At 40.5% G+C, this 14,796-nt stretch overlaps 1 protein-coding gene across 3 annotated transcripts in view; it reads right to left on the bottom strand.

The window, feature by feature from the left end:
* sema5ba (sema domain, seven thrombospondin repeats (type 1 and type 1-like), transmembrane domain (TM) and short cytoplasmic domain, (semaphorin) 5Ba) overlaps positions 1-14,796 on the bottom strand; it is a 180,273-nt gene that overhangs the window by 33,659 nt on the left and 131,818 nt on the right. For all 3 annotated transcript variants that reach the window (XM_028590629.1, XM_028590632.1, XM_028590631.1), the window contains 3 exons: positions 7,297-7,432; positions 5,860-6,067; positions 4,675-4,882 (listed from right to left, as the gene is read on the bottom strand). In XM_028590629.1, coding sequence (XP_028446430.1) covers positions 4,675-4,882; positions 5,860-6,067; positions 7,297-7,432 — 552 coding nt within the window. The remainder of the gene's footprint in view (positions 1-4,674; positions 4,883-5,859; positions 6,068-7,296; positions 7,433-14,796) is intronic.

Genomic DNA, 14,796 nt, shown 5'->3' with positions numbered 1-14,796 from the left:
TACTTTATTCACCTACTGTACAGCCACAGTCCATCCATTATGCCATTAACAGCCTGATATTTTTCTAACAAATTGGATATGTTATATATAAATGACCTTTTGTGTTGCTGTGACGCCCGTCACATCACAGTACTGTAAATGCTGCCATTTTTCCCTGTTTATATGAATGTGTGTGTACGTGTGAGATTGGGAAAAGCAGCATGTGTGGGTGCAGATGAGCCGCTGTCAGCTATAAAACCATCTGAGTATATTCAGCTGTTATCAGTGCGTGAATGGATGCATAGCTGTATGTGAATGGGACGACCACACACTGCAGAGGAGATGAGGAAAATGTCTCATTCAGTCAGCAGTACAATGACTGGGAGTGTGTTCAGATAAAGAAGGAGGATGGCAGATGGGTCTTTTTTAAGCAGTCTGAACAGTGAAAACCCAGAACGGTGGACAGGAAATGTAACAAAAACAAGAAAGAAAAAATAAAAAGTGCATGACTGGAGCTGGGTGGTAATGTGGTACATCAAGTTACTGCAATTACAGTACTTTTCCCAGTAGCGTAACGCGTAACCCAATCTCCTGAGCATCTCATGCAGTTTTTTTTGATTAATTTGTCCAAAAAGGAATAAATTCACAGCAGCTTTTCCAAGAAATTGTGTTAAATTGTTAATCTTGGAGTGTAATATTTATGTATGCAAATACAGCATGGTATGTGTGATACTCCAGTTTCCAAGGTTTGCAAGCCCTGATTCAACAAGTTTTTAATCTGGTACAGCTGCAGACTGACCGAGAGCAATAAGAGCAATAATATAAAATAGTTTGGTTTAATTTTCAGAAAAAGCTAAATATTTATTGCCTAAATTGCTTACAATATCATCTCTCAAAAACAATAAACATATTAAGTGCATTTAAGTGCCATATTACATTGTTTTTAAAGAAAACATTTTCTGAAATGCAATAACAACCTCAAACTATGGCATACATTAAACATACATAAACATTACCTTAAGTTGTGCAACTTAACTTTCAGAACTACAAGCTTTGTGATTTACTTTTGTCGGGTCCACTTCGTGGAATGGAGGATTAAGTTGATGTTTTCTGTTGAGATGCTGAAGCATTGACGTTGTGCTGTTATTGTGGTAAGCTAGTTCGATTTTGCAGTAGACGCACTGTACAGAGTTTTCGTTTTAATTAGGTTTGAACTGATTCCAAACATTGGACACTTTCTATCGTTTTTTCCAGCCTGTCTCTTCTCTTAGCCCCTTACGCTCTTTTGTCATTTTGTAATCAGTCTTCATGGCATTATTACTGTCGCACACCAGCCCGGTGTGCGACAGTAATAATCCTCCATGCGGAAACACCGTGAGCAAAACAACGTTGGTAACATTAATTAAATGAAGCTTCGAGGCAAATCATTTTGCATCAAGGATTTTTAGTAATCAAATTATTCGAGTTACGCAAGGAATCGTTTCAGCCCTACTGCAGACGTAGCAATACTGGCCACATTGGGACCAGGTTTAGGAGCTGTGTAATGGTGAGCCCGATTATATTTCTGGAGTGGATTTAAGCTTTTGTCTTGAAGGTCCTGACAAGCATCTTAGAGAAAAACTGTTGGCTGTGGGAGAGCCCCCTCAACAGATTCCAGTTGGTCAATAATTCAAAAATGTTGCCTCCTGCTGTGTTTCCTCAAGATCAGCCGCTTTAGATTTCATGCATAGGTAGGTGCAAATGCTTTCCAGCTCCATAACACACTTGGTTAAGTTGTCTGTTGTCCATGGTCATGTATAATAGTGAAAGAAAGCTCTGTGAGCCCTAAACAAGACTCAAATTCAGCAACAAGGGCAGTGAAAGCTGTAGAAGTGTACCATGTCAAATTCTTCTTTTTGAAACTTTCTCCTTGCCTTAGTACCCATAGTTAACATTTCCAGTAAAGACAAGGCCGATATTCCACAGTCAGAGATGGTTAAATACAAAGATCGACAAAATGTTGGAACACAGGCAAAAGCCAGCAAAGCCAGTCTTCCCCTTTCAAACCTCAATATCTATCAACACAAATAATAATAATAATTTTTCTTGGCTAATGGCTGTCTGCTATGATAAATGTGTATGTGGTTGAACAGTAAAACAAGCTCCTTACTTGAAAAACTATCTTTTCAAATGTGAGAATTTTCTGCTTTTTTCTGGGTCACAATGTCAGCCTATTTCTGCTCTCTGCTCCTTTCCCATGCCATGTACTAACTCTGCTGTCGTTTCAGATCCTGCCACTCCTTCCATTCATTCCTCCTCCTGCCCAGGCACTACAGCTATTTTCTCGGCTTGCCTGAGTTTTGCCTATTGTGACCCCTGCTTTTGGACACCTGCTTGCACAACTGATCCCCCATCGGATAAGTTGGCCTTATATTCCCTGCCTGCCTGCTTTTGACCTTGAGTAAACTGGAACTTTATTTTAATTTTTTTAAGATTATATTTCAGGGCTTTTTTTGCTGTATCATAGAGCAGCTGGAAAATTACAGGAAAGTGGAGAGAAAGAGGGGATGACATGCAGCAAAGGGCAGCGGGTCGGATTCAAACTCATTTGGTCGCTGCCAAGGACTCACATGGGGCACATGCTTTACCGGGTGAGCTAGAGGTCCTCCCAGAACTTTTATTAGTACCAGAGTCAAGCTTTTGGGTTCAAACCTGTTTTTACTGAGCCTTTACACCCTGTTTTATAAATTGTCACTGTTGGCTCTCGCAAATTGCGATATGCATTTTTCACTAATCAACAGATTAACTGTTAATGTAAATATTAGCTGAAGTCATATTCCCATGCATTAGCTAACTACCTTGCCTCCTTTGACTCCTAAATTTCCTGACTCATCGTCACCCATCTGCCCTTTTCTACTTTCTGCTACTCGAGTCTCTCCAGACGGGCTCAGGTGTCACGATGACACACAGGTTGACTGCAGTGGATTTGTAAGATAGTATGAGTGAGTGAACCACAGAGGTGAGCAGAATATCGCAGTCTGTCCTACAGTATCTCACCCCCTGCTCCCCCCTCTCCTGGTGTCCTTAAAGCCCACTCTTCTTATCGTTTCACCCCATTGTGTCTTAAATAGGACTCTGGCTGCTTGCACTGCTTTTTTCTCTGTATCTGTATTTCATTTGGCTTTTCTCTCTCTTCCAGTTCCTCTCTGTGTCTCTCTCACCATGCATATCTCACCCACATCTTATTAAATGCAATGGTTTCCCTTGCTGGTGGTGGTGGTGTGAGTGTGTCTGCTCCCATGTGTCTAGGAGTTTGGATTTAGTAGAAATAGCGAGCTGACTCATCAGGCAGCGCACATATGAGAACTCATCCAAGCACCAACCCACACACAAATCACACCGAGTAGACTGCCACACACACACACACAGTGAAAATAGCATTGAGCCATTTGTATGCTAAAATGAAGTTGACTTTGAAGGAATGAGGTGGCCGGCTGATTGAGAGCACTGATGAGATACAGAAAGTTGGACAAACAGCCAGTGAGCTTTTCTCCCCTCGCTCACCTTCGAGACGTAGATTTTCACATGAATAACCTGAAGCTGGAGATGGCAGAGCTCTCTCTTTCTCTCTGTGGCTTTGTAGCTCTCTCTCACACACACACAAACGCGCCTTCAGAGAAACTTCTCTGGCAGTGTATGAGCTATCTTCATCCACACTTTTTATTTGTCCTCTGAAAAAAGTCACAGCGCTCTCTCTGTATTATGCGAAACTTCATTACTAAAAAACAACCCAGCACAACAAATTAATTTCCTCTAGTGAGCAGATGCCGCCCCAGTCATTTGTCTGGTTCCATACAGACTTTAATGATTATAGGCGAGGTCTTCCAGACATTCATCCTAGTTGAGGACAGATAATTACCTCCAATAGAGGACCAACCAGGTTCAAATGAATCCAGTGCCAAAATGCATAAAATGAACAATAAAATGTACACTGTGTCGTGCTGCTGCTTTCAGAAAGAGGTTATTGTCCCTCACATGGCTCATTATTTCATTCTTGTAGTTGAACTCTGAGACATCTAACAACAATCAGAGCAGACAATACAGAAGTAACAGGAAATGAGAAGAAAGAGAGGGGAGGAATGAATTGCAACAAACCAGGGACGCTGCAGTCCCAGTATGTTAACCACAAGGCCACCAGATGCCTCATTCATTAGATCACTAGCCGTGATCCAGGACCATGATTCTACTTATTAAAAAGATGCAGCATTTTGTTCAGTTCTGCAACAATGCTGACTGTTGCAGAAGCATGGCCTGTTGTAACTCTATTATACTTTCCAACCACACGTGGCAGCACTGAGCACACAGACGCTGGACAGTACTCCAGTGGTTGAACTTATGTAAGAAACATTGCATCAATGTACACTATGTACTACATACTCAATTATGACATGTCTATAATGTCCATAAGCCTGCTGAATTTTTACGATTTTAATGTAAATCTCCCTCTCACTGTTGGCCTAAGTCATGTTTTGTTTCTTTACACCTACATCATAGATTTTCTTTTCCTTATAGGTTCCTAGTTCGTATTTTCAACATTCTCTCTATATCAAATTTATGAATGGCTAAGTTGGGTTTTCCTTTGATAGCTTAGATACGTAGTATGATCATGCTGGATACAATTTTCCACTAGATGTGAAAATGTTGGGCAGTACTCACATCTCAGTTTTGTAGGTGGAGCACCTCTCCAGTGGGATCTTTAGGACTCGGTTGTTAAGCCCAACGAAGAGCGACCTGTCGCTGTGCAGGATCTGCAAGCTCAGGATTGGTTCTCGCACCCCCGTTGGGAAAAGCTCCATCTCCTCCAAATAACAACCTTGTAGGTTCTTGTTGGGCGTAGCCAGTGCCTTTAAGATGGTGCCATATTCTGATTGGACAAAAAGGATGAGAAGAAATAACAATCTATCTTGTATACAGGTAAATTAAAATTAACTTCCCTACTTGATTTTTCTTTTTGATGTTATATATTTGAGATAAGGTATGTTTCTACTTCATATATTTATTTATTTTTGAGATACTTTATTGATCCCCAGGGGGGGGGATTACATTTCACACTCGCACACGTGCCCAAAGAGGACTTATACATGCACTAATGGGGAGATTTCAGAGTGAGAGGGCTGCCCATTAAAGGCGCCCTGAGCAGTTGTGGGTTCGGTGCCACCAGGAGGTGAACTGGCACCTCTCCAGCTACCAGTCCACAGTCTGTACTTGGACCCTCCGGTTCCCAAGCCAAGTCCCTACAGACCAAGCTACCGCTGCGTAATGTGAGCTTTGCAAAAATAAGTAATAGTTTTGTTGTTCCTTTCTCCTCCTTAAAGGAACACGCCGCCTTATTGGGACTTTAGCTTATTCACTGTAACCCCCAGAGTTAGACAAGTTGATACATACCCTTCTCATCTCCGTGCGTGTTGGAACTGTCTGACGCCCCCAGCGCTAGCTAAGCCTAGCACAGAATTTGCACCTATCTAAAATGATGGTGTACAACCACGTGTCAAAATAAAGCTAAGAATGCAAACAAAAAGAATCACAACAGATGAAAACAGACTTTTCTTTTACAAAGCACTGCTGGTAGCCACTGCAGTCAAGGAGGTATATCATATGACCTTGTTATTTGTACACCCTGCGACTATACAAATCAAAACATGTAAATAGGAAAATGTTGGCCTTATTTTGTCACTTATTCAGAGCAGTAGGCTAGTTGGAACCGGTTACCTCCAGGATCTGTGCTAGGCTTAGCTAGCGCTGGGGGCGTCAGACAGAGTTACGACACGCACAGAGATGAGAAGGGTATGTATCGACTTGTCTAACTCTGGGGATTACTGTGAATAAGTTCCTTTAACTAACCTGTGCTGATGTACATAACATGGTAGAGGGTGTCCATTCCCTGAACAATGTCCACGACCAGGTTGGAGAAGCGAACGTCATCCTGCATGACCAGCGGATCAACAGACTCCGGCTGGACCACGTCGTTCATCAGGTAGAGCCGCTGGGCGTCCTGCAGGCTGCGCTCCGTCAAGCCCTCGTTGGGACCCTCGTCATCTATCGTCCCACACTGGAGAGGAAAGGAAATGGGGGGAGTGAAGGGTGAGGATGTACAAATGTGGGATGGCACATGAAAATGAAAAAGGGAGAGAGAATGCAAGAAAAAAAACAACTAAAAAACAATGAAGAAGTACCTCACACACCCAGTCATTGGATTTAAGAAATCAATATACCATGTCTGGTTAGATTGTTTAAATTCTTAATTCGATTCTCAGTAATTTCAACTTTTTTTCTGGGGAACAAAACTACAATGTGAATGTGATGTGACCACAGCAACAACACAGCAATTACATGAAACACTGCAGAAGAATAACTATGAAAAGAAAGCCTTGTGAATGCCGTGTTGGGTTGCACGGCTCAGCTGTGGTTTGCAGCTTCTGCTCATTCTTTAGGACTCAATATAATAAATAATTTGATAATCAAGATTTGTCGGTAACTTCCATTTTTGGATGATGTTTAAAGTGTTAAATGGTTTTGGAAATATAGCATGATTTTTTTTAATTTTAAAATGAAATATATATAATAATAATAATAATAATACAATATCTACAAATATTAATATTTTTTCATATTTCATAATTTTCCTTTTGAAATAGAGACTTCAGGGTCTTGCAGATGAATTCAGTCTATAAGGTTACCAAATTGTTTCCAACCATGCTGTGTAGCTCCACAAGCAACCTCTAGAAACCAAGTGGTTTTAGATACCAGATTCAGTTTTTCTAAATTAAAAAGATCTCATTTAGAGAGTTTTCATTGGAGTCATACAGCATGGGAACAAGAACTACCTGAGAAGACATGTTCTTGAAAAAAAAAAGTAATTTCCACAGTAGTTACATGGAAATTCATTTTTGTTGGGATTGAGGCTCGATTTGAATTTGACTTTGTTCTGAATTTGATTATTCTTTTGCAGAAAACTGCAGTCATTAGTAAAATTGGCAAGCATTCTTCCAGTTAGATGTTTTTTTTGTAATCACATTACTAATTCCTGGAGGTGATGGACCGGACTGTAAACATGCTCTGTATCCAAATCAAAAAGGTAGAGGTTATTGTATGTGGTAAAGATTCAAAGGTTTTTTGAGACAAATGTGTGATTTCGGGCTATATAACAAATTGACTTATTGTTGCCTCTCTGTCTCTTACATTACAAGCAACACCTTTGCAAAATAAGATGTTTTTTTTTGTTGCTAACATGGATTGATTTAGCTGGTATCAGTCTTGTATGGAAGTAGTTAAACTAACCTGGAAGTTGTGGATGGGGTTGGTTGTGGGAAGCCAGGTGGAGCGAGGGTTCTCCTGGGAGCGGAAGGGCCCGTTGAAGGTCTGGGTGATGGCGCTCAGGTTGAAGGCACACACCGCAGATGCTGCTATACTGTTGCTTTATAGAGAGATGGATAGGGAGGACAAGACAGCAAGGGGAAGATAGCAGGAAGCAGAGAGGAGAACAATTACAGGAAGGGATGGAGAGAGAGAGAGAGAGAGAGAGAGAGAGAGGGTAAAAAAAAATTATTTCAACAATAATATTCATAACAGTTTACATGTTGGCAGTAAATGTGAAGCCATATCAGATATCAGCAGTGCCCAGCTGTGTAATAAAGCCATTTTGTAATGTGTTCCATCCCCTTAATGGAAATCCTATCATTTATACCTGCACTGAACAGGCGCTACGTCGCTGGCTTGCTTGCTGGAGGCTAAGCTATGCTATCAGCGCTGCACAGTGAATGGGGACAGTATTAAGCTGAGGATAAAGGAGGCAGTTGCACAGATTACGTGCAAACACACACACACACACAGCTGCCTCAGGGGTGTCACATTCGAGAGTAAACCCCGGCTAAACTGGCAGTGTGAGTAAAGTTATTATCCTGACGCTCTTCGGCCATAATGTGCTGCAAGGTAATGAGTTTCTTAACTGCCTGCTACTGCTGACTGTTTTCCCCCTTTCCCCTTACACCCAGCAACACTAAGACTTTTTACTACCCAGTAAACAGCCTGCTGCCTTGGCATGGCTTGTGGGATGCTGATAAACCATCAGTTAGAAAATAGTAAGTGATAACATTATAGTGCGAGAGCAACAAAGAAACTGCATGAGACACAGAGAGAGAGAGAGAGAGACTCAGACAGCGAAACAGAGAAATAAAGACTATTGTAAGGACCTCATGGTGCTTTGTGAGTCGTTTTGTTACCTTGGGTGAAGAATAAATCAGTAAAAGCTGCTACTTGCTGAAAAATCTGCATCCTAGGGTTTGCTTAATGGCTTTGGTGAGGCCTAAATCTGTTGTTATCAACCCTTGGGCTGCTTTTACTCAGTTTTCCATCCCTTAATTTTAATTGTCTTCTGTTAGTCGGGCATGTCATACTGTGTATTTATTTACAGTTCAGAAATGCCATTTCCATCCCTTAATTTTAATTGTCTGAAGGGGAAAAAAACCTGTACCTGTATGCCCATGGATTGGGTATGGTAGAGGAGAGTGTCTGTGTTCTTAGGTATATAAAAACAATTTTGATGGGACATTCTGGGCCTTGGTAATGTCAGAAAATGTAAAGCAAAAAAACAAATCTATTTTTCATGGATTGTTTTCGCCACTACAGATCCTTTAAACGTACAATATGTAACTTTCTGCCGCTAGGGGTCTCTCAACCAAAACAATGGACGGTAAAACTGGACTTTTGATGACATTGTGAAGTTGCGTGGAATTATGGGAGTTTTTAGTGTTAAACACCTTCGCTGCCGGCTAGAATCATATGTCAATGGTTAGAATGCATCTGTTCACGGACGAGTTTACCCATTCAAGTTTATTCAGGTTACGTTTGGTAACGTTTATTCATGTTATTGTAATAAAATAGCTGCAGTTTCCCCAACATAATTACGTTTTTCTTGATTAGATTTTTATTTGTAGCTGACCATTTAGCTAGTGAGCCAGCAAGCTAACAGTAGCCAGCAGCTAAAACACAAAATATTTCACATATCAATGTCACCTTTTGGATGGTTTCAACACCGGGGCGGACGGGGTTTGTTGTAACGCTAGCTAGCTACTAAACGAGGCTGAGAGACGGGTGTGGGTGGGGATTGTCGGGGAAATCTCTGCGACAGCGTCCAGGACGTTCGATGCCTGTTGTGCAGCAGCAGAACATCTCCCAGCTGCCCGGAATTATCTCCCCTTCACTTTTCAGTAATCTTAACTTTTCGTTTTGGTGCTTAACCCACCTTTTGTCGGGTTAATTTAGCTAACCGTAAAGACAGCTAAACGCGAAGGGGTGAGAAATTCGGCAGGGAGGAGATTTTCGGCACATACACCGGTAGCGCTACGGACATGTAGCTGCCGCTATGGATGGCCGCTGTTGTGACTCGGTGCTGGGTCTGATATTCCCAACGTTTAATTAAACTGCCGTTAGCGTGTGCTACTTTGGCTACATTAGCATTAGATTAATCGTCTATCTATACAGCTAACGTTAATGTTACTAGTGAAGTTATTCGTGGGTTAGCTCAGTCCTGTTAGCTGTGGTCGAAACAGTCATACTAAAAATAATTTTATTAGCGTGTTGAACGATGTTGTAACTTCATAGTGTTACCCACAAAGCATTAGCATCAACGTTAGCACATTGTAGTAACGTTAAGCCGGTATCTATATTGAACTTACAAAATAGAGAAGGTCTCTAAAAGTGGGATGTAATTAATCACAAAATGATGCTGTATGGCAAAAAAAAAGCAGTATTTTCTTTTTTTTTTCTGTGACATTGTATGATTTACAATTATCATCTTGGTGCCAGTGTTCTGACGGAAGTTAGAGTAACTGGAGGGTGAAAGGTTATATGACGCCACTGACGGGCGACTAAAGGAAACGTGCCGTGTCTGAAAATAAAATAACAGATTTGGTGGAAACATTTGGGATAGTGTAAGAACACAACTCATAAAAATATATAACATAGGTATGGTCGTTTTTAGACATTTTAAAGCAGAAATGTTACATATTGTACCTTTAATACTTTGGGCGATGCACACAGGGAATTCATTTTAGCCTCAAATGGTTTTCATTTAAACCATGAAAAGTCATGCTGGATTAGCTACAAGCAGTTTCTGTTTGCACTGTAACCATGGACGTACAGACAACAATCACTGGATTACTTTTGAAACAGAAGAAAAAGTTATACATTTGATGATTATGGTGTAAGATCTAAGATCAAGGAGCACCTCTTTATATGCTTCTAGATCAGAACAGATTTATGGATTGTGCAAGGATTTATATTCTTGACTTCTGGGAATAATATATGAAGATAATCTATGCTCAAAAACTCAATTTATTATTATTAATCTGAGCTTTATCTTTACTCACATCAATTTCACTGGAAAATTAGCTTTCACTGGAAAATTGGAAATTGCACTAATCCCGGCAGTATGTTGACGACATCTGCACACTCTGGGAAGAAGTGTCAATTATGACACAAAATGCATCAAATCAAAAGTCTTAATACTGTATAAACTCATTTTTAAGAAAAGGTCTTCATTCCTTTTTTCTGTGGATTATCCTCCTCTGGGTGTAATATCCTTATTTCTACCACTAGAATGTTTCTGCTTGAGATTGCTTTTGTTGATTTTTGTTTTGAACACTACTTTCTCAGAGATCCAGTTCAGGACGGTGATGAAGCTAATGTGTTCCGTCAATACCGCAGAGGTTGTAAAAAGTGCTGTGCAGCTCCAAATGAGCTCTGGCTAAAAAACGGGGGAGACCAAACAGGTGGCTCATTGACTGACTCGCAGGCTGCAGAGGAGAACAGCCACCAGTGTTCAGTCAAAATTACTTTTTCCTCTTCTTTTTTGCAAAAGCTCTGGTGGAGACGAGAGTGACAGGGAGGCAGAAACAAAGAGTGTGAAGCTGAGTGAGTGCTGTGGTGAACCAGCAGTAACCAAAACCCAACTGGAAGAAAACCACAGGCAAATGAGCTGCAATAAGTGAGCGGCAGCCACAACACTTTTCACACTCAAACACACAAACACAAAGTTTGAAATAAAAGTTAAACTGTGGCTTTGTGGTTGAACTGTAGCTATAGCTTGCATTAAAGCCAAACTTTACTACAGAAAGCCTGACACTGCACCCACATTATTTGAGATCTCTACTTTGACAGTGAGTTGCTGCAGATAATGCCAGGAGAACAGTGCGAAATGGAGCACTGAAAGGAACACAGTCTATCACACTAATGGATGCAACCCATATGTTTTGAGTCTGCTTAAAAGCCTGGGAAAGTGATTGAAAAGCTGTTTGACATCTGCTATGCTGTTTGCTGCCGCTCTCCGAGGCCCTGCACCACGATGATGATCACTTATGAGTGAAGCTCCTTCTTCAAGTGATTCATCTCATCCCAACAGCCTGATCCTGTCACTGGTTGCCTTCTGAAATGCTTCTTGATTTCCTGTCATAATGTTTTACAGAATTCATCACCCTTTTATCAACTCCTCATATCCCATGTTGTTAACCAAATTCTCCACCCCCAGCCAGGTATAACATTAAAATGCTGCCAACTAATGAATGCATCTGTGATGATAATCCCACAATATGTCTCTTTATAGAACACTTTTAGAGTATTTAAGCACGGTGGTATTCTTAGTTTTACTTAAAGAATAAGGCAGGTGATAGTCTACTTTTTTGTTATTGTCGACAAATTCCATAAAAAGACCAACACCATAAATGAACTGATCCTACTAACAAGTATTGGGTGTATATCCAAAGCCTGACACATCGCTCTGTGCCGAAGGGCTCCATTGTTGTCCAAAAACTATTAAAAATACATAAATGAGCCACATTGTTGTACAGGGTGACATGTTCCTTCATTATCACGGACATAAACAGTGTAGTTTATTTTGAGTAAATCCCACATACACCATCTTGCTGCGCCAAATTATGGTGGCTTACAAACGCATGGCAACTAAAAAAACCCACATGCAAATAGACATTAAGAATTACGAAATTAAGAAAACATCTTCATTAACCCCCCTGTGGGATCAAAAATCAAGCTGTTCCACTTAACGCTCCCCCTAGAGGCCTGGAGAACTTCCGTTGCATGTGTTTTCTTAAGTTGCAGTACGTTTGCCCCTGTCGGCCCCCGTACGATATACTCCAAATGTGCACCAAATGTGGAATAATCCACAGCTGAAAATAGTCCCTGAGTTTGAGCAACATTTAAAAACTTCAGTACACACAGTGGTGTAGTCTAATGTATTGTAGTGGGTATACTGTACTGTATATGTATACAGTACAGGCCAAAAGTTTGGACACACCTTCTCATTCAATGTGTTTCTTTATTTTCATGACTATTTACATTGTAGATTCTCACTGAAGGCATCAAAACTATGAATGAACACATATGGAATTATGTACTTAACAAAAAAGTGTGAAATAACTGAAAACATGTCTTACAGTATATTTTAGATTCTTCAAAGTAGCCACCCTTTGCTTTTTTTGATAACTCTGCAAACCCTTGGTGTTCTCTCAATGAGCTTCATGAGGTAGTCACCTGAAATGGTTTTCACTTCACAGGTGTGCTTTGTCAGGGTTAATTAGTGGAATTTTTTCCCTTATTAATAAAAAAGCAAAGGGTGGCTACTTTGAAGAATCTAAAATATAAGACATGTTTTCAGTTATTTCACACTTTTTTGTTAAGTACATAATTCCATATGTGTTTATTCATATTCCTTCAGTGAGAATCTACAATGTAAATAGTCATGAAAATAAAAAGGAAACTCATTGAATGAGAAGGTGTGTCCAAACCTTTGGCCTGTACTGTATGTATGGGCCAGAATGGGACTTTGGGGGGGTGGGGTCTGGGTGTCCTCCCCCAGGGAAATTCTGAGCGTCAAAGACTTAATTTCCACTTAACTTAATTTTTAAGTGGGTATATGGAAATCCTGGAGATTTCTTAGTGGGTATACTGCATATAACTGCGTATCACGTAGACTACACCACTGAGTACACAGCTGTTAAAAAGGACTTTTTTGGCCAGTTCTTTTTAATTTATGATTCATGTATTCAAAAAGGGACCAATGGGTTTAAGAAGAGAAGTCGGAAAGTACTGAGCGAGGGATTAATACATAGTTGGTTTTGGTCTTTTCACAAGATTTGTTGACAATAACAATTTAAAAACAACGCCAGCCTTATTCTTCAAGTAAAGGAACGGAATGCTTGTTTCACCACTGTCGGCCGGCCTGATACCCAGGGCACGTTGCTGCAGTTGACAGGACAGAAGCGATTGGATGTGTAGCTCAGTTCAGCCCCCCAAAAGAGGTATTAGAAAGATAATAAACTCCTCACTCAGCCTGGCTGTTCAGCCTCGTGCAAGTCACAATCAGTAGATCAGAACACCTGATTCTGTCTGGTAAACACAAGTGGCTGATGTACATCTCAGTCTATAATCTTATCTCTTTAGGCTGGAGGCTGGTATAGTTGTTACTGCACATTTAAACAAGATGCCCTGATGTTGCTGTATATGAGCTTCCCTTTCTTTTTCCTTAGCTTTTTGGTTGTTATCACTACATGATCTGTCATATTATGTCTTTATTGTTTAGTGGTTTGCTGTTCAATATGCAATATTCTTACATGTATCCATATTTCTTTCTTATCTGCCATTTACATATTTCTTTATTTATATTATTGTATTTTTAACTTATCTTGAAAAGCACTTTGGTCAACATTTGTTTTTAATGTGCTACCTAAATAAACTGATTTGACAACAAAATAGATTTGCACATGCATTGTATCCAGCTGAAACCCCAGGTTTTTAGCTAATGCATCTAACCTCGTTTCATGTGAAAAAGGAACAGCTAAAACTACATTAGGGCCAATGTTTCAACCTCAGCGAATACCTGCGTTGCAGCAGAAAAGCAAAAGAGCCCACTCAGCAGAGCTACATGGCTGCAGGGACCAGAAATTGAACCAAGGCTGCTAGGAGTATCCATACATATTTTTATCCTGCACAACAATACGCCAGCAAAGGCAACAACTTTAGCCCAAAACAGTCACATTCAGAGGCAGACTGAGTCAGCAACACCTACACTAAACAATAAAGCAACACCACAGGTTCAGTAGGTTTCACAAAAGTCTAGGTGTTCGAATTGAGCTATTGTAAAGAAGTGCACAGTTCACTGAGTATAATAGCATCGTAGATGGAAAATTTGATCACTAAAGTATTTTTTCAGTCTAAGCCCAGTTCTGTTCAAATGCAAACTGGCCCTAAGTGAGGAAAACCAAACAAAGTTCAAATATTGGGTTAAATTAAAAACAATATCTGTGACAGAAATGATAAAAAAAAGTTGATACACAAGCAACAGATTCTGTCAAACTGTATTCAGATCTTGGCCGGGTTGGCTCTGTGGGTAGAGCAGGCGCACACATACTGAGAGGTTTATGCCTTGACGCAGGGGTACATGGTTCGAGTCTGACCTGTGACGATTTCCTGCGTGTCTTCCCCCTCTCTCTCCCTTTCTCACTTAGCTGTCCTATCAAATAAAGGTGGAAGGGCCCAAAAAAAAAAGTTAATAAATAAATAATTGTATTCCAATCAGGCCCGGTCTTCCACTGGGTAGCAGTTCATTTCAAGGTAGATTTGATGTCAGCAAGTTGATGCGACTGGAAAAGACCGTTGTGTAAAATCAGAAATATTGCACAGTTATGTGGCTTGCTTCAGTCGGCTGCCCAGCATATCATTTATCTCCCACGTCGAGTCTGATCTCATCACATTTTCATATGCTATGGA

The sequence above is a fragment of the Perca flavescens genome, chromosome 11, assembly GCF_004354835.1.
Source record: "Perca flavescens isolate YP-PL-M2 chromosome 11, PFLA_1.0, whole genome shotgun sequence".
NCBI classification, from domain to species: domain Eukaryota; kingdom Metazoa; phylum Chordata; class Actinopteri; order Perciformes; family Percidae; genus Perca; species Perca flavescens.
The sequence above is the reverse complement of the archived record's forward strand: the minus strand, read 5'-3'. Positions and strand labels throughout refer to the sequence as shown.